Below are 18735 nucleotides of genomic sequence, written 5' to 3'. Positions count from 1 at the left end.
GATCTTAGTTCCCTGACCAGGGATTGAACCCTGGCCCTCAGCAGTGAAAGCATGGAGTCCTAACCACTGGACCGCCAGGGAATTCCTCTTCCTTAAAAGAGTCAGTACTTAATAAATGTTTGTTTAGTGAGTGATTGCATTTATATCATGCAGTATTTCTCTAGGCTGCTAAAGTGAGTGGTCATGTAAATCATTTATTTAAATGATTTATTGATAAACAGTCATCGTACGATCTCTGGGTTCCCTGTTCCACTTGAAGATAATTGTATCTTAAAATATTCTGTCATTTTAGCTTCTGAAAATGCTTCTCAAGATAGAAACTCAGAGCAAATGGCTGAAGTGCACATAGACATTAGGAAGCTCCTACAGTTCCTTGCTGGACAACAAGTAAATCCTACAAAGGCCACATGCAGTAAGTTTGCATTTTGATTCGTTTTTCACACTTCAAGTACTTTCATCAGCTGTAGTCTTAAGCGTTGTGTGCAGTTTCGTAAATGCAGGGAACAGCTCGGTCACTGGTGGACTCCAGTTTTCTGGGGTAGTCGGGTATTTGGGTTTTCCCGGCCAATGGGTGTGGGCTGCTTTGCCTGGCATCATGTGTGAGTCTGCACCTGGAGAGAAGCTGCATGTGGGCAGGGACGTCCAGCCCAGTCTTGCTGTGTTCCTCTAACCTTACGTATGTGGAGTCTCTGATACCGCTGGGCTTGGATTTAAGTTTCCATCTCAAAGCATTTCTTTCCTTCCTGTGTCTGAGCCTGACTTGTTGCAGTAGTCCAGTGTCTTGCCATCTGTGCTTCCTCTTGACTCCTGACTTTTAACAGTGGTTGGCTCTGCTGCCCACCTCTGGGGAGCTCTCCCCGCCGCCCTCAGTCTCCACCACCACCTCTGTGTGTGCAGCATGTCTTCTGAAGTGTCCTTCTGCTGGTCCCCTGTGTCCCTTCCCAACCTCCCATTCTCTTGGGACTGGTCTCTCAGCAGCCTGGGCATGTGCTCTTTGTTTGCCTTTCTCCTGCTGCCTGGCTCGTTCTAGCTTCAGCCAGCTTTCCTCAGGTGTGGCCTTCCCCATGGCTCCCCCTGCAGCTCCTGCCCTCGGTGATATGGCCCTGGCAGCTGGGCTGCTTTCATGCTGCGGCCACTCCTCTTCCTCTTGTCTGGCTTCTCTTTTTGGTCTTGGGCCCCATGCCTCGGTGCTCACCTTAGGCTGCATGGTGCCTGCCCTTGCAGGCTGCCTTCTGCTCTCTAACAAGGCCCTGCATGCTTGGCTCTTCTCAGCACACTCAGGGCACCTGCTGATGGGAAGCTGCTTTTTTCCTGGAAGGATGGTGACTTGGGTACATGTGGCTTCTGGGAAGTCTGCCCTGTGGGTTTTTCCTTGGAGACCTTGGCCTGTTCCTCGGCAGCAGGTGAGCCAGCCTGGGCCAGGCCCCTGGTTTGGCATTGGCTGGGCCAGTTGAGACCAGTCACCTTGGGAGGGCCTGGGTGCTCCAGGAGAGGCTTGGGGGAGAAACTGCTACAGTGTTCAGGGTTGAAAGTGTGTGTGCGGAATGGGTCTCGATGGTAATGGATTTCCTCTCTGCCTAGATATTGTGAAGAACAAGATTGTTCATTTTGACCTGCTCCATGAAGACGTCTCCCTGCAGTATTTCATCCCAGCGTTGTCGTAACCCCACCTATGGGATCGGGGAGCTCAGGGACTTTGGTCTGGACCTGAAGAGGCCGTAGGGCGATGTGTTCTAAGTCATTTGTCTCTGTCCCAACAGCAGTGAAATCCTATGTATTTTTACTTTTTTTCCCCTTCTATAATATTTTAACTAGAAATTGAATTAATGAATTAATGAAACACAGTTGGATAAACATTTCTTCATATTATTTCTTTATTATGTCTGCTTTGTTTTGCCTTTAAGACGTTGGAAACAAAAGTTAAAATTTATTTATTCATACTTTAAACTTTCTTATTAAAGTTGTAAAAATCCTCCTGTGTTTCAAATTGGTGTAGTAATCAAAACTGGCAAAGATAATGTTTGCTGAGCCTGGCACTTTTCCCCAAGGCACTGTCTCCAGCTCAGCATGTCACTGTGGGAACAGACCTGGGGCACTTAAGTTTCCGTGTGCTTGGAGCTCAAGAAGGTGAGGACGGCCCTCCTGCCACCTCTGTCCCTCAGAGCGGACCCCGCAGAGCATCTTGGGGTCGGGCTGCACTTGGTGCGGCCTTGTCATGACGCCCATGGACACTGGAGTTGGCCCCTGTGGTGCCGTGAGGTGGTCCCGCTGCCCCAGCTCCCAGTGTCTCCCTGAGGCCGGTGTGGTCTCAGTTGTCATCTCACAGTTCTTTCTTCCACAGTGCATTGAGTCTGCCATTCTGGAAAGGGGAGAAGCAAACGAGACTTCGGTCAGGGTCAGTAGTCAGTGAGGACCCACATTTGTGTTTGGACGTCACAGCTGGTGCAGGTCCTGGCAGGCCTGCATTCTTCTCCTCCCAAAGGCATCCTGCATCATAATTCCTGTCATGATTGAGTTGCGCTTGTCCTGTGTGGGTGGACATCATAAACACCATCTCAGCATCACACTGCAGAACTGAGAAATGAGGCAGTTGCTTAGGATAAGAGGAAGAAATGGAACATCAGCAAAATTGAAAAATTATTTTATGTGTTTTTCCTATTGTTTGGTAAAAACCAGTGTATTTGGATGACTTCCAGTGCTCACTAATGTTAGTTCCAATGGGATGTAATATTCTGTTAAGCTAACACTTTAAAATCAGAATCAGGATATTATTTGAATTTTGAAGCCTCTCTCCTTTCTGTGGCTTATAGCAAACTAATTCCAGTTGCGGTGATAAAATTTAAAACTCATTACGTACAAGGAAGCAACACTTGAAAGTAGTTTTATAAAACGTAGATTTCTGTTAAAATGTGGTAGCGACTCACCAATCTGGAAAACTCGCTATTTCTGATTGTTTAAATGATGATTTATAACGTATAATGAAGATAATCTAGGACTCTTTAGCGTAAGTTAATAATAACGGAGCACATCTCCTCATCTGCATTACACAACATGCCTTCAAGTTTTGTCTCTCAAGAATTTAACATGCATCCTTTGGCCTCCCACTGTCCGGGGTCAGATATGGTGGTCCTGAGGAGGACGCGTGGGCAGGACCTGTCCCGATCAGAGCAGTATGGACCCTGAGGAGCTCGAGTGACCTGCCCTGCGCCACACCGCTGGTGGCAGGGGTGGGATTCGAACACAGGGATTCTGATTTCCCTTTCCCTCGCTTCTGCTACGTGACCAGAATAGAGAATAATACGTTTCAGAGTTAACAGTAACCAACCATTTTGGGAATCTGGAAAGAACGTCTTAGTTTTTTTTTTTTTTTTTTTAACATCTTTATTGGAGTATAATGGCTTTACATTGTTGTGTTAGTTTCTGCTGTATAACAAAGTGAATCAGCTATACATATACATATATCCCTATCTCCCTTCATTCTTGTGTCTCCCTCCCACCCTCCCTATCCCACCCCTCTAGGTGGTCACAAAGCACTGAGCTGATCTCCCTGTGCTATGCGGCTGCTTCCCACTAGCTATCTGTTTTACGTTTGGTAGTGTATATATGTCCATGCCACTCTCTCACTTTGTCCCAGCTTACCCTTCCCCCTCCCCGTGTCCTGAAGTCCATGCTCTAGTAGGTGTGTGTCTTTATTCCCACCTTGCCCCTAGGTTCTTCATGACCATTTTTCTTTCTTTTTTTTCTTAGATTCCACATATATGTGTTAGCATATGATATTTGTTTTTCTTTCTGAATTACTTCACTCTGTATGACAGACTCTAGGCCCATCCACCTCACTACAAATAACTCAATTTCGTTTCTTTTTATGGCTGAGTAATATTCCATTGTATATATGTGCCACATCTTCTTTATCCATTCATCTGTTGATGGACACTTAGGTTGCTTCCATGTCCTGGCCATTGTAAATAGAGCTGCAATGAACATTTTGGTACATGACACTTTTTGAATTATAGTTTTCTCAGGGTATATGCCCAATAGTGGGATTGCTGGGTCGTATGGTAATTCTATTTTTAGTTTTTTAAGGAACCTCCATACTGTTCTCTATAGTGGCGGCACCAATTTACATTCCCACCAACAGTGCAAGAGGGTTCCCTTTTCTCCACACCCTCTTCAGCATTTATTGTTTCTAGATTTTTTGATGATGGCCATTCTGACTGGTGTGAGGTGACACCTCATTGTAGCTTTGATTTGCATTTCTCTAATGATTAGTGATGTTGAGCATCCTTTCATGTGTTTGTTGGCAATCTGTATATCTTCTTTGGAGAAATGTCCATTTAGGTCAGCTGCCCATTTTTGGATTGGGTTGTTTGTTTTTTTGATATTGAGCTGCATGAGCCGCTTGTATATTTTGGAGATTAATCCTTTGTCCGTTGTTCATTTGCACATATTTTCTTCCATTTTGAGGGTTGTCTTTTTGTCTTGTTTATGGTTGCCTTTGCTGGGCAAAAGCTTTTAAGTTTCATTAGGTCCCATTTGTTTATTTTTGTTTTTATTTCCATTTCTCTAGGAGGTGGGTCAAAAAGGATCTTGCTGTGATTTATGTCATAGAGTGAAGAATGTCTTAGTTTTAAATCTGCTATGATAAAGTAAGTTTACATGCAATTTTTTTCTTTTTGCGGTACGTGGGCCTCTCACTGCTGTGGCCTCTCCCGTTGCGGAGCACAGGCTCCGGACGCGCAGGCTCAGCGGCCATGGCTCACGGGCCCAGCCTATCCGCGGCATGTGGGATCCTCCCAGACTGGGGCACGAACCCGTGTCCCCTGCATCGGCAAGCGGACTCTCAACCACTGCGCCACCAGGGAAGCCCTACATGCAATTTTTAAAATGTCATAAAACCAGATATAATTTCCCTCAGCTCTGCATAGTGTTCATTTAGGGAGACCTGATTTGGACTGTTTTATGGATGGCTTAGGTTTTCTCTGCATGGACGTGGCCAAAGGGGGCCTTCCTTGGAGTGGCAAAGCCGGGTCTCCTTCTGACTGTCAGCAAGTCTGGCAGCTCAGTGTCTGCCTCAGCCGTTGCTCCCGCAGAGCTGCTCAGAGCTGCTGAGTGAGGGTGGCCCTTCCTCCCATGGGGGAGGTAGCAGACGTGGCGACCTGGGGAGACAACGTTGCTGCTGTACAGAACAAGTATCCCAGGGCAGAATATCGCTAGGTCAGGAAATAGCAGTTTAGTCCGTTTAGAAGAAAGAGTATAATTTGAGAAATTAACTTATTTCAAGACTGACATCTCCCGATGTTGAGGTCTCTTCTTAACCTGCTCTCTGGGTTTTAGAGACATGCTTTGGCTGGCTGCGATTGTGGAAGGAGCTGCTGTGTGGAGGGCTGTCCTGGGTGGTCCTGCTCAGGCCCACGTTGCTTTGGGCACATGTCTGGGCTAAGTTTGGGGGCCATCCTGTATTGGGTCCGGGATGTCTAAGAATCCAAGCACCTCATCCACCTACATGCGGGGCCCACCTGCCCACCGTGATCCCCAGGGCCTGGTGGAGGCGGCCTGGAATGTGGCCTCAGCATCAGTCCTGCGCTGGAATTCTGGCTCTGCCCCAGGAGCGGGAGGTGTTTGATGGCTTCGTGTCCTTGGCGGATTGCTGTCCGATGAGCAAGAGCGTCGTTTTGAAGAGATGCGGTTGTGTCCCTTTATGTGGATTCTAGTGGGGGTTCGAAAGGAAGCTTGGGCGTTTCTGTGTTTTTACAGCTTCTTCTCAGTGCAGGGGGTAAGAACCACCTGTTGTGAGGTGATCAGGGAGATACGTCGTCCCCTCAGACACTGCTATGGGAGTGTGACTTGATAGCACTTTTTTTGGAGTCCAGTTTGGCATTTACTATATATGGAAAGCCTTAAAATGGTATGTACTGTTTGATTAAATACTCATTAAATACTCCTTATAGGAATTTACATACATATTCAAAGGTGTTTTTTATACTCTTATACTGAAAAAAACATGAAATAGGTGATTGGTTAAACAGTCTCTATTTCATACTGTGAAAGTAATGTTACAGGGACTTCCCTGGTGGTCCAATGGTTAAGACTCTGCACATCCAATGCTGGGGACATAGGCTTGATGCACGGTCGGGAACTAAGATCCCACATGCCACGCAGTGTGACCAAAAAAATAAAAGTAATGTTACAGAAAAAAATATACTGATATGGCAAAATGTTTATGACTTAAAGTTACAAAAGCAGACCAGGCATTAGTGTGTACCATCTGATCCCAGTTTGAAGAATACTAATGTACATGTGTATGTATGAGAAAAAGATTGGGGAGATAGGCACCAGTATTTAAACTTGGTTATTTCTGGATGTTTTATTTCAATTTTTGTAAATTAAGTATTTTCTAAAACCTTTATAATTTACTTTGTTGGAACATATGTATATGTATAACTGATTCACTTTGTTATAAAGCAGAAACTAACACACCATTGTAAAGCAATTATACCCCAATAAAGATGTTAAAAAAAAACAACAACAACAAAAGGTAGCATTAGTAACAGCAGCAATAAAAGACTCAAATTTTTACTGAAAAAAAAAATTTGCTTTGTGACAAAAACATTTTTAAGGGACTGAGTAATAATATTTATTATTTGAATGCAGTGCATAATCAACTGGCAGTTACAGTTTCCTTAATATTGGACTTTAGACTTAATTTTCACGGCACGTCCTTATTCACAAGTAGAAAACTAAACTTGTTTGTCATGTTGTAATTACCACGGGTTTGAAATACTGAGTCTGGATCAATATGGTAAGATCGCTTCACAGAATAATCTCTTATCGTGGGCCCATCACGCATGAGGCTGAGTCAGTGTATGTAAGAAAGTCTTTGTAAGACAGTTCAAGTTCCAGGCCAGGGGATTTGGGGAGACAGACTCCTGATGACATGAAAGAAGACCCCAGGGATAGCAGGGGAATAGGAGCCGCCCTGCTGAGAGCCAGGACTCTCCGTTGTCGCTGTCTTCGGAGTGAGCCGTGTTCTGACCATGCTCAGCGCAGAGAGAGCCCTGTGTCCACAGCCCGGACCTGGGGGAGACGCCGGCCCTTCCCGGCATCCGCATCCTGGGCTTACTAGAGAACAGCCTCTGGAGTAGTGACTGACGCGCTCCCCCCGGTGGCGTGTAGAGGAAGTGCAGCTCTCGGCACTTTTCTAAACTGGGAATCTGATCAGAACACGAGAAACGGTACTGTTCCTGACAGTCTGCTGCTGCCCAGCCCTGTGTTTTAAACGGCTTCAACATTTAGGCGCTTGGAAAGCACCTAGGAGCCTTCCTTAGGGAGGGAAACCTTCCTTAGGGTGAGGAACCCCAGGTCAGGCTTTCTGGGTGGAAGAGAAGCCAAGGAGCAGACAGTGACACCCCGACTGGGCCTGGGGCTCCCTCGTGAGCTGTGCTCTCTTCTGTTCCTTCCTCCTTGCTTGAGTAAACCCGGCAGAGGGGCAGGAGGAGGCGGGGTGCAGGGCCTCACTCACCTCACCAAGGGGGCCGAGCCCCTTCTATGCAGGCTTCCGCAGCATCCCTGCCTCAGGGCTTCACCGTTTCTGCAGCAAGCGGACCTCCCAAATCAAGAACATCATGCTCAGCATGATGTGGGGTGTTCCTAATGCCTCAGGCCGACCTCTCTTCACACCGGGCGCGTCTGAAGTGACCCGGAAACCGATGGCTCGATTTCAGCTCCGGCCACCTGCTGGGGACCGTGGCCGCATCCTGAGTCTGCACGACAAACGACAAACGCAGAGTTTGACTTGCATCACATGGTTAGATTGATTTAAATGCGAAGGTTTCTAGAGATGATTTCATTCATATTTTATGATATTAGTTACATCAAATAATGTATTTGGTGTGGCTTTAGATGTGGATTTGGTTTTTCTAATTCCTTCTCATTTTGCTTATCTTACTGTGTTTGGGGTCTCCTTTTTGCACGCTTCAGGTTCATAGTTCCCATTGTTTTTGGTGTCTGTCCCCAGTGGCTAAGGTTGGTTCAGTGGGTTGTGTAGGCTTCCTGGTGGAGGGGACTAGTGCCTGTGTTCTGGTGGATGAGGCAGGATCTTGTCTTTCTGGTGGGCAGGTCCACGTCTGGTGGTGTGTTTTGGGGTGTCTGTGGACATACTATGATTTTAGGCAGCCTCTCTGCTAATGGGTGGGGTTATGTTCCTGTTTTGCTAGTTGTTTGGCATAGGGTGTCCAGCGCTGTAGCTTGCTGGTTGTTGAGTGAAGCTGGGTGCTGGTGTTGAGATGGAGATCTCTGGGAGATTTTTGCCGTTTGATATTATGTGGAGCTGAGAGGTCTCTTGTGGACCAGTGTCCTGAAGTTGGCTCTCCCACCTCAGAGGCACAGCACTGACTCCTGGCTGCAGCACCAAGAGCCTTTCATTCACATGGCTCAGAATAAAAGGGAGAAAAAGTAGAAAGAAAGAATTAGTAGAAGTAGAAAGAAAGAAAGAAAGAAAGGAGGGAGGGAGGGAGGAAGGAAGGAAGGAGGTAAGGAAGGAAAAAAAGAAAGAAAGAAGATAAAGTAAAATAAAGTAAGATAAAATATAATAGAGTTATTAAAATAAAATAATTATTAAGAAAAAAAGCGGAGGGGTAGAACACTAGGACAAATGGTGGAAGCAAAGCTATACAGACATAATCTCACACTGAAGCATGAAAATACACACTCACAAAAAGAGGAAAAGGGGAAAAAATCATAAATCTTGCTCTCAAAGTCCACCTCCTCAATTTGTGATGATTTGTTGTCTAAAGGAGGGAAGCAAGGAAAGAAAGAAAGAAAGAAAATAAAGTAAAATAAAATAAAGTTATTAAAATAAAAAATAATTATTAAGAAAAATTAAAAAAACATGATTAGTGAGTTTAATCCATTTAAATTTAAACTAATGATTGATTGTAGTTATAGTTATTAATACTTTTGTCTTTTAAATATTTAACTAGGGTTAAAAGTGATTTGTGCACTACCATTACAGTATTGCATTGTTTTTTATTTGTCTATATATTTACCAGTAAAATTTATACTTTCTTATGCTTTTGTGTGGTTGTTTAGTGTCCTTTTGCTTCAAGGACACTTTGTTGCAGTAGCTTATTAAAAGAAAAAGCCAAAAATGAAAGAGTTAATCCTTTAATCGCCTACTGTGATGTGTACTGTTGATGTGTAATCAATAGTACAGAAATGCAGAAAATGCCAACTGCTTCTATTTAGTTTGGCCCCCTAGAACAGCACACTAGTTGAGGGTCATATGGATCAGCACAGACATGAGGGCCATCTCATTGTGGAGGGGGGCCCCCAAAATATGGCCCAGCAGCTTTATAGACACTAGGGTAATGGAGAGGCTGAGGTTGAAGGACTAGGAGTGGAAAAGTACTCAGAGTCAATAAAAAATGGCTTCAAGCTTTCCCCGATCTCCTTCCCCCATATGGAAGCCTCAGGAGAAATGCCTGAGGAAGACATATGTGCAAAGCCTCAGAGGAAGCAACCTGGGAATGGAGGTATCAGGGCTGGAAATGAAAATATGGAAAGAGGGACTTCCCTGGTGGTGCAGTGGTTGAGAATCCGCCTGCCAAAGCAGGGGACATGAGTTCGATCCCTGGTCCGGGAAGATCCCACATGCCTCAGAACAACTAAACCCATGCGCCACAACTACTGAGCCTGTGCTCTAGAGCCTGCGAGCCACAACTACTGAAACCCGTGTGCTTAGACTCCATGCTCCACAATAACAGAAGCCCTCGCTTGCCACAAATAGCGAAAGCCTGTGTGCAGCAACGAAGACCCAGTGCAGCCAAAAATACATACATGCATACATACATACATAAAAACATACATAAATAAATAAATTTAGAAAATATGGGAAGAGCACGCCTGGCCAGAGGGGCCTGAGGGCAGCTTCCACCATGAGGCCAGTTAGATAAAAGCCTTTGTAATTACCTGTGGTGAAGCCTAAAACATCACACACAGTGCATTCATCCATCCTGGCTGCTATAACAGAATATCTTAGACTGGTTGTTTTACACAGCAAACATTTATTTTTCACAGCTCTGGAGGCTAGAAGTTCAAGATCAAGGTGCTACAGAGTCAATTCCTAGTAAGAGCTGCTTCCTGGTTCATTGACGGTCATCTTCTCATTCTGTCCTCACATGGTAGAGAGGGGCTATGAGCTCTTCCTCTTCTCACAAGGTCTCTTCTTCCTCGTCCTCATCACTAATTTGCACGTGGGGGCTCCACCCTCATGACCTCATCTAAAACTAATTTTTTGGGGCCTCCCTGGTGGCGCAGTGGTTGAGAATCTGCCTGCTAATGCAGGGGACACGGGTTCGAGCCCTGGTCTGGGAAGATCCCACATGCCGCGGAGTAACTAGGCCCTTGAGCCACAACTACTGTGCCTGCGCGTCTGGAGCCTGTGCTCCGCAACAAGAGAGGTCGCAATAGTGAGAGGCCCGCGCACTGCGATGAAGAGTGGCCCCCCCTTGCCACAACTAGAGAAAGCCCTCGCACAGAAATGAAGACCCAACACAGGAAAAATAAATTAATTAATTAATAAACTCCTACCCCCAACATCTTCAAAAAAAAAGAATAAAACTAATTTTTTATTTTTTGTAAATTTGTAGAGGTAAGTTGAGGCCTAAAACATCTTCTTTAGGTCTTTGGCAGGGGGCACCATCAATCTGGAATCTTCTTAATCCAACTTTGGAAACTGAGATTATTGTGGGAAACAAGAAAGGTCAAGTTGAGTTGCAGTCTTCACAAGAGTGTAATTATTTCTGGTTCACCTTTATTTTGATAATGTGGTTTGTTCAGCATCCCACTCCAAATTGCTGGAAGGGGGATTACAAACATTCCAGCCTTATTGGGTCTGGATTCAAACATTTGTCCCCCTCGCTCTATGCATCTGTCAAAATTGAAGGTCAGTCTCTCATTAGCCTCTCCTATATTTACAAAGGCAGTTTCGAAATGTCAAATTCAACTCTCTGGATTTCTAGTCTACCTGAGATCTTGGCCTAGTAATTCTTCATTACAGTGTTAATTCTAAAACACATTCCTGCAGATGTTTTAATATAAATACAGATGGAGAAAATGAGAGAGAAAGAGGTGTCTCACTTTGTATGGTTCCAGTGTGCAAAATGTTCAATAACTGTAGCTTAGTTAAATGACACCAATACCCTAACAATGTGGTTCATATTTCAGTTTCCACAAATTATCATCTGTAATTGCATGAAGTACAAAGCTTGCTGCTGCCTGTCAGTCTGCAGTCTCTACATAACTAACAAATGTGTAACATGATCAGTGAGCAGTCCTCTTTCAGAGCCTTTTGTTGATTGCTAGGTGTGTATCTGTTTTCCAGGTGGAATTGTGTTGCCACCTTGTCTCCACCATAAAATGAAGCTGAAAAGAGTTGCCCAAGAAAAAGGGAAGGGAAGCAAAGAAACAAAAAACAATGACACTAGATGTGGTTAGGAGACAGCTAAGCATGCGTATGACAATGCTGCCACCATGCGTGAGGCTACAGATGTGCCATCAGAAGTACTGACGGCACGAGAGCTCAACAACATGAAAAAGGACAGGCTGAAGGCATCTCAGGGAGGTGACATTGCTGAACACTTTCCCATTCAAGGAACACTGACAGATATTTCAGGACATGGAAAGCCCAAAGGGTAAAATGTTGATCTTAACTTAGGAATGTGTGTTCATCAAGCCATAGAAAAAGGTATTGCATAAATAAGGCAAGCACTGTACAAACTACTGTTAATATATTTTTTATAAATTAATAAGATGATTTCATTGAAATGTTTTCAATTATACTATAATAAGTAAACACTATTTTTGGTATTTTTATATTTTATACATTTTTAATTGCAAGTAAGAGGGTTTTTAATGTTTTGACAAAAGTTTTGAATATCATTGAACAATTGTATTTTTCCCATTGATTAACACGATTGCTTTTTTGAGCTTTAGCTTTCATGGTCATTTTATGGTCCTGAACTACCCTGCAAAGTGAGGACTGTGTGTAATTGTGTCAATTGTGTAATTGTGTCAGTTAAGAAAGTTGATGCTTGATTACATCATAATATACAATTCTTCATTGTTTACGTACAAAACTGTTGAGAGTTGGGAAGATTACTAGAATCTAGATAACCGTGTCAAATACACTTTGAAAACAGTTTTCACATTTTTTTCTTTTAATCTGATTATTTTCTAAGAAGGACAGAAAGTAGAGACTGACAGATACTTGGATTCATGTAATTTTTTCCTTAGTAAGAACTACAGGGAATAAAACTAATCTCTCTTCTCTGAGGGAGATCCATAGGCAAAGCTCTATAAACATTAACTTCTTTTTACTCTTCTTCCAGTGATCTATTCATGGGTCCTTAGATGGTTTCTATATCTTGGCTATTGTCAATAAGGATGCCATGAATATAGGGGTGCATGTATTTTTTCGTGTTTTTGTTTTCTTTGGAAAAGTATCCAGATATCTACCTGGATCATAAGGTAGATTTAAATTTTTTTTTATTTTTTAGTGTTTTGAAGGACCAGTATACTGTTTTCCATAGTGGCTGTAACAATGGACATTCCCAGAAACAGTGCACAAGTGTTCCTTTTCTCCACATCCTCACCTGCCAACCCATCTTATTTGTTGTCTTTTGTAGGATAGCCATTCTGTCACGTGTGAGGTGATATCTCACCGTGGATTTGATGTGCATCTCTCCGATGATGAGTGATACTGAACATCTTTCCATGTGCTTGTTGGCCTTCTGTATGTGGTTTTTGGGAAACAAACACACAAACAAAAAAACAAAAACAAAATCAAAAAAACTGTCTGTCTGGGTCTTCTGCCTTTTTTTTCCATTGGATTTTTTGGGTTTTGGAGGTTGGGTTGTGTGTTCTTGGTCTGTTTTGGATAAGAACCCCTTATTGGATATATATTTTGCAAATCTTCTCTCCCATTCAGCATGCTGCCTTTTCATTTTGTTTATGTTTTTTTTCTCTGTGCCATAGCTTGTCAGTTGGATGGAGTTCCATGGGTGGGTTTATTTGGGGTTTTGTTTCCCTTGCCTTAAGATACAGATCCAAAGAAAATCTCGCTCAGATTGATGTCAGAAAGTGCGCATACTAATCCCTTGTTGGACACATCATTTGCAAACAGCTCGTGAGGCTTAATATCATCAAAACAAACAACCCAATCAAAAAATGGGCAGAAGAACTAAATAGACATTTCTCCAAGGAAGACATACAGAAGACCAAAAGACACATGAAAAGATGTTCAACATCACTGATGATTAGAGAATGCAAATCAAAACTACAATGAGATACTACCTCACACCAGTCAAAATGGCTAACATCAAGAAATCCACAAACAATAAATGCTAGAGAGGAACAAACAATAAATGCTAGAAGGGAACCCTCCTTCACTGTTGGTGGGAATGTAAATTGGAATAGCAACTGTGGAGAACAGTTTGGACGTTCTTTAAAAAACTAAAAATAGAGCTACCATATGATCCTGCAATCCCATGCCTGGGCATATATCCAGAGAAAAACATGGTCCAAAAGGATACATGCACCCCAATATTCATTGCAGCACTGTTTACAGTAGCCAAGACATAGAAGCAACCTAAACATCCATCGACAGAGGAATGGATAAAGAAGTTGTGATACATATATACAATGGAATGCTACTCAGCCATTAAAAAGAATGAAATAATGCCATTTGCAGCAACATGGATGGACCTAGAGATTCTCATACTAAGTGAAGTAAGTCAAAGAGAAATATCGTATGATATCAATTATATGCGGAACCAAAAAAAATGATACAAATGAACTTATTTACAAAACAGAAACAAACTTACAGACTCAGAGAACGAATTTACCGTTACTAGGGGGGAAGGATGGGGGGAGGGATAGTTAGGGATATTAGGATTGACAAAAGTTGTATATCACTGTATTGTACACCTGTAACTTATATAATATTGTACATCAACTATACATCAATAAAAAAGAAGAGAAAAATAGTGCACATACTGCTTGTGTTTTCTTCTGAGACTTATGGTTTCAGGTCTCAGGTCAAATTCTTTGATCCCTGTTGAGTTTATTTTTAACATCTTTATTGGAGTATAATTGCTTTACAATGGTGTGTTAGTTTCTGCTGTATAACAAAGTGAATCAGCTATACATATTATCTCTATATCTCCTCCCTCTTGCGTCTCCCTTCCATCCCTGTTGAGTTTATTTTTGTAGATGGTGTGACGAATGAGAATGTGGAGTGCATGATCCATTTGGGGTCCCTGTTTGTCAGAGGTGTGAGATATACGTCTGTTCAGATCTCCTGCTCATTTTTTTTTTCCCCAATCAGGTTGTTTGGTTTTTGGAGATTGAGTTGTGTAAGTTCTTGGTTTGTTTTAGATAGGAACCCCTTATCAGATACATAGTTTTTCCATTTTTATTTATTTATTTTTAAAAATACATTTATTTATTTGTTTATATTTTTGGCTGTGTTGGGTCTTCATCGCTGTGCGTGGTCTTTCTCTATTTGTGGCGAGCGGGGGCTACTCTTCATTGCGGTGCACGGGCTTCTCACTGAGGTGGCTTCTCTTGTTGCAGAGCATGGGCTCTAGGTGCACGGGCTTCAGTAGTTGTGGCTCATGGGCTCTAGAGCACAGGCTCAGTAGTTGTGGCGCATGGGCTTAGTTGCTCCGTGGCATGTGGGATCTTCCCAGGCCATCGAACCCGTGCCCCCTGCATTGGCAGGCGGACTCTTAACCACTGTGCCACCAGGGAGGCCCTATTTATTTTTTAATGGCAGTCATTGGAAGTTTAGATAGGAACCTCTTATCAGATATATATTTTTTTCCATTTTTATTTTTTTATTTTTTAATGGCAGACATTGGAAGTTCTACAACTTGAGTTTGGCTGGTTGTTTTGTTTTGTTTTTTATTGGACTACAGTTTATCATCATCATTTAACATACTTCAAGCGCATACAACACACAGTGTTGTATTATATAGATGTACTGGAACTCGGTTTATAGTGGATAGCTATTGACACACACACACAGTTTCCCCCGTTATTGTGGTAACTCATGTTGAAATCCATGTTCTCATGACCACAGGTGTATTTTCCCCAGTGTCCCCCACACACCCACTTGCTGTCTTTGGACTTTGTCACGGTCTATGCAGAGAGAGATTTTATTTCCACTTGTATGGGTTTAGCGTATCTTTTCGTTTCTAGCTTCTGGGCTTTCCGTCTGCCTTCGAAAGACCTTCTCCGTTGGAAAGTATGGAATCAAAACCGACTCATGCATTGTTGTTCTTTGAGCACTTGTTTGGTTTCTGTTTCACATTCCCCATCTTCCCTCCCTCTCCGGAGCCAGGGAATCGCGTGGGGAGTGTGTCTCCACGGCGGCAGACGCCAGCCAATATCTTCCCAGCCTCCTCCCCCTGCCCCCTCTCCCCCTGTCTGCTGCCTAGGTCGGATCATGCAGTGATGTGCCATGCCAAACCTAGAGCTAACTCCCACGACGATGCCTCAGGGCCGGGGCGGACGCCCTCCACCCGCCCCGGGACAAGCTCTGGCTTTGGGGCGGCCAGCGCTGCTTCCTCGACCCCCGGGCGTTCAGGATCTGTCCCGTTTACGTTTGCGCCGGTTGTCTGGCGCCATCTGGCGGTCTCTTTTATATCGTCTCTTCCCTCTGGAGCTCTGGCGACCTTTGCGATGGATGGGACTCGGCCTCCGAGACCACCGAAGAAGAGTTCCCGGGAGGCCAGCGGTGCTGGCAGCAACTGTCCTGGTCGCACAGGGATGTGGGCGTGTCATGCTCTCGCCGGAGACTGGGAGTGCAGGCTTATGGGGGAGTGATGGGCGCCGCGCTCCCGCCTGGTTGTGGGGCCACCTGGCCGGGTCTACCAGTATCCACCATCGACCCACAGGCTGCATGGACCCACCCTACGATAGCCAGGCCACTGAGGGGGGAAGGGAGAGTGTCCCGCCCTCAGATGCCTGAGGCCCGGGTGTTCTGTGTCAACCTTATTAATTTCCCCACTCCCTCTACACTTCCTGCTCCTGAGGCAAAAACCTTTGTGTGGCCCATGGAGTGTGCAATGGGCTCAGCGGTGGGCACATTTGAGTCCTGGTGGTTGGATTCTTTATGATGGGTTTGTCAGAGCCGCCCTCAGTAGGTGGGGATGGCCCCGGGCCATGAGAGAACCTGGATAGGGTAGCAAGGGCCTGGGCACGGTCCCACTTGGGGCCCAGTCGTCAGAGGCGTCTTTGCAGAATTTTCCCCAAGCGCCTATCTAGAGACTTGGATGGACCGGTACCTGCCCACTTGGGCAAACTGGAGAGGGCATACCTGGCCCACTTTGTTTCCCTTATGTCCTCCTTCCCCCACCCCTACCCCCTTTGTCACCACAGTACTCTGAGATGGCCCTGAGAGCTCTGGAGCTGGCAGTGACGGGGTCGTGCTGGGGACCAGTAGCTGGACTGCGGTTCCGGAGGCCCCCCTGCAGTTTGTGAGTAGGCCTCATTGCTGGGCGTGGTCATTTTTTCACCTAATGTGGACATTGTTTGCCACCAGATAAGCGCAGTCTTCTTCAGTACCTGTTGCCAGGGACATTGGGCTTCTGGACGTACATGGGGCTCTGGGTTTGACCACAACTTTACACCTGGCTCTGCCCTTGTTTCTTGAGCTATCTGCCTGGGCTTGTGCATTGGCTGTCTTAGGTGCTTTTCCAGCTGACCCAACCCTGCATCATACTCAGTCTCTGGTATCTGGCAACCCAAGGGCAGTGAGGCCAGGCAGTATGGGTCCTCTACCCTGTTGTGACTGTGAGAACTCCATCTCATAGGTGTCAGGCCATGTATCAGATGTAAATTTTCAGGACTGTTGGGTACTGTCACCTGAGAAAATGTGGCTGGTGAGGCTGAAGCAGGCTCTGCTGGTGACGGTCTCGCTGGGTCTCCCCGTTGGGGATTCCGTGCACCTGGATTGGTGGTGGGGTCACACTCTCCAGGGCTGGGCCTCAGTTGAACAAGATGAGTACTGGAATTCCGAAGCAAAGGAGGCCACTCTTTCTGTCCTGCCCTTGGGCCCCTGGCCTCTCCCCACTGCCTGTTGGTGGTGTGTGGAAGGCAGGAGTGCAGAATCTAGCCTGACCTCAGTCTCTTGTCCTCTGCTTCAGGTCATCAGTGGAGCTGGGGAACCTTTGACACAACAGATGATTTTTCGCACCTTCCTGGTATGTGTCTTGCAAGTGGCCTTCCCTGTCCTGGGGAGAGCCCTCCCACTGCTGTGCAGCATGCCCCCCTTGGTGTGTGAACCTGTGTCACCTGTTCTCTGTGGTGATCCTGGAGTTGTCCAGATTGTACCTCAGGTGCTAAAAGCCAAGCAGTGCTGTCCCCCATTTGTGTCACAACTGTGATGGTGTGTCCTGTGAGTAGCATTCTTGGGGGCCTAGGTAAAGGGGGCACAAAAGTGGGACAGGTACCTCATCGTGGTCATCCCCACTGTGCTGGGGGGACTGACTTGGCAAGGTGAATGCCATGAGTACCTTCTTTGCCAGGATACGTGACCAATAGTGGCAGGCTGGGCAATGCAGAGGGGGTTCAGTCAGACTTCAGAAAAGCCCTCTTATGTGACAAACAGGTGAGCCTGAGGCAGCACAGAGTCCTCACCATAAATACTCAGGTTGACCCTTTGCTTACTCATACCACAAACACCCCAGGTGCAGCCCAGTCCTGCCATCTCTTGAAGTGCTTCTGCTGGCCTGACTGTGAGATGAGAATGAGTGTAGGAGAAAATGTGCCCTTGCTGAGAAGGTCTCTAGTGATCAGAGAGGCAGCCTTGGAGTGCTAGACAACCCCCCCCGCCAGCTTCTGCCCTTCCAAAGTATACAGTAGCCACTGCTGCAACTGGCACAACATGTGGGCAGAGCCCCTCACCTTCCTGTGAAGTGTATGCTGGCCCTGTGGTGGGGCTGAGCATGGCGCTTTGTCTAAACTAAACTGTGCCTCCCCACTCTGAGTCAGGGCAGGGTTCTGAGAGGTTGGCATCCAGTGTAGGGCTGTGTGTCTGTATGTATGTGTGCTTCCCCCATGCTGTGCTGGGGTTGGGGGGGGGTGGAATGCTGCATCCTGACTCCCCTGTCCCACTGCTGTGAGCAGCTGTCCTGCCTGTTCCTGTCCAGAGTCACAGCCTGTGGTTGTGCATGGATTGGGCTGTGCCTTGCTGGAGGCCTGTGACAGTGAGACCTGGTGGTGTGCCCTGGTAGCTGACTTGTGTCCAGGTTGTTTAGACGGCCCCAGACTCCTTGCAGCAGCACTCAGCCTACCTACTCCACTGCTTTCCCAGTGCCTATCCTCAATGCCAGCCTTCTCTCCATCTGTCCACTCTGCCAGCCTCAGTTCTGTGGCCTGGTGCATTTTGCTTCCTGGGCCCACCATGGCCCCTCTCCATGTCCATTGCTGCCCTGGACAGCTGGCAGCATTATGGGTGAAGGACTGCTGTCCCTGACTTGCCTGGCTCTTGTGGGCTCTCCTGAATGTGAGTGCAAGCTGGGTTCCAGCTAGTTTTTGTGATTGGCCACTATAGCCGCACTGCCCCCTGTCCACACAAGAGCAAGGATGTGCTGGCTAGACTTGAGGAGACTGCCTGGTGCCCCAGACCCACTCCATGCCACAATGGGGGACTGTGCCTGGGGATGCCACCAA

At 45.7% G+C, this 18735-nt stretch overlaps 1 protein-coding gene across 2 annotated transcripts in view; it reads left to right on the top strand.

The window, feature by feature from the left end:
- The window catches only part of HUS1 (HUS1 checkpoint clamp component), a 31394-nt gene extending 27927 nt beyond the window's left edge, over positions 1–3467 (top strand). The window contains exons 7-8 of one of the 2 annotated variants that reach the window (XM_079931337.1): positions 293–412; positions 1582–3467. In XM_079931337.1, the coding sequence (XP_079787463.1) occupies positions 293–412; positions 1582–1664 (203 nt within the window). In that variant the 3' untranslated portion in view covers positions 1665–3467. The remainder of the gene's footprint in view (positions 1–292; positions 413–1581) is intronic. The other variant, XM_079931338.1, reaches the window with a different exon arrangement.
- Positions 3468–18735: the final 15268 nt, after the last annotated feature.

This window comes from Stenella coeruleoalba, assembly GCF_951394435.1.
Source record: "Stenella coeruleoalba genome assembly, chromosome: 9".
Taxonomy (NCBI): Eukaryota; Metazoa; Chordata; class Mammalia; order Artiodactyla; family Delphinidae; genus Stenella; species Stenella coeruleoalba.
Note: the sequence above shows the minus strand (reverse complement) of the source record. Positions and strands in the feature narration are given on the sequence as shown.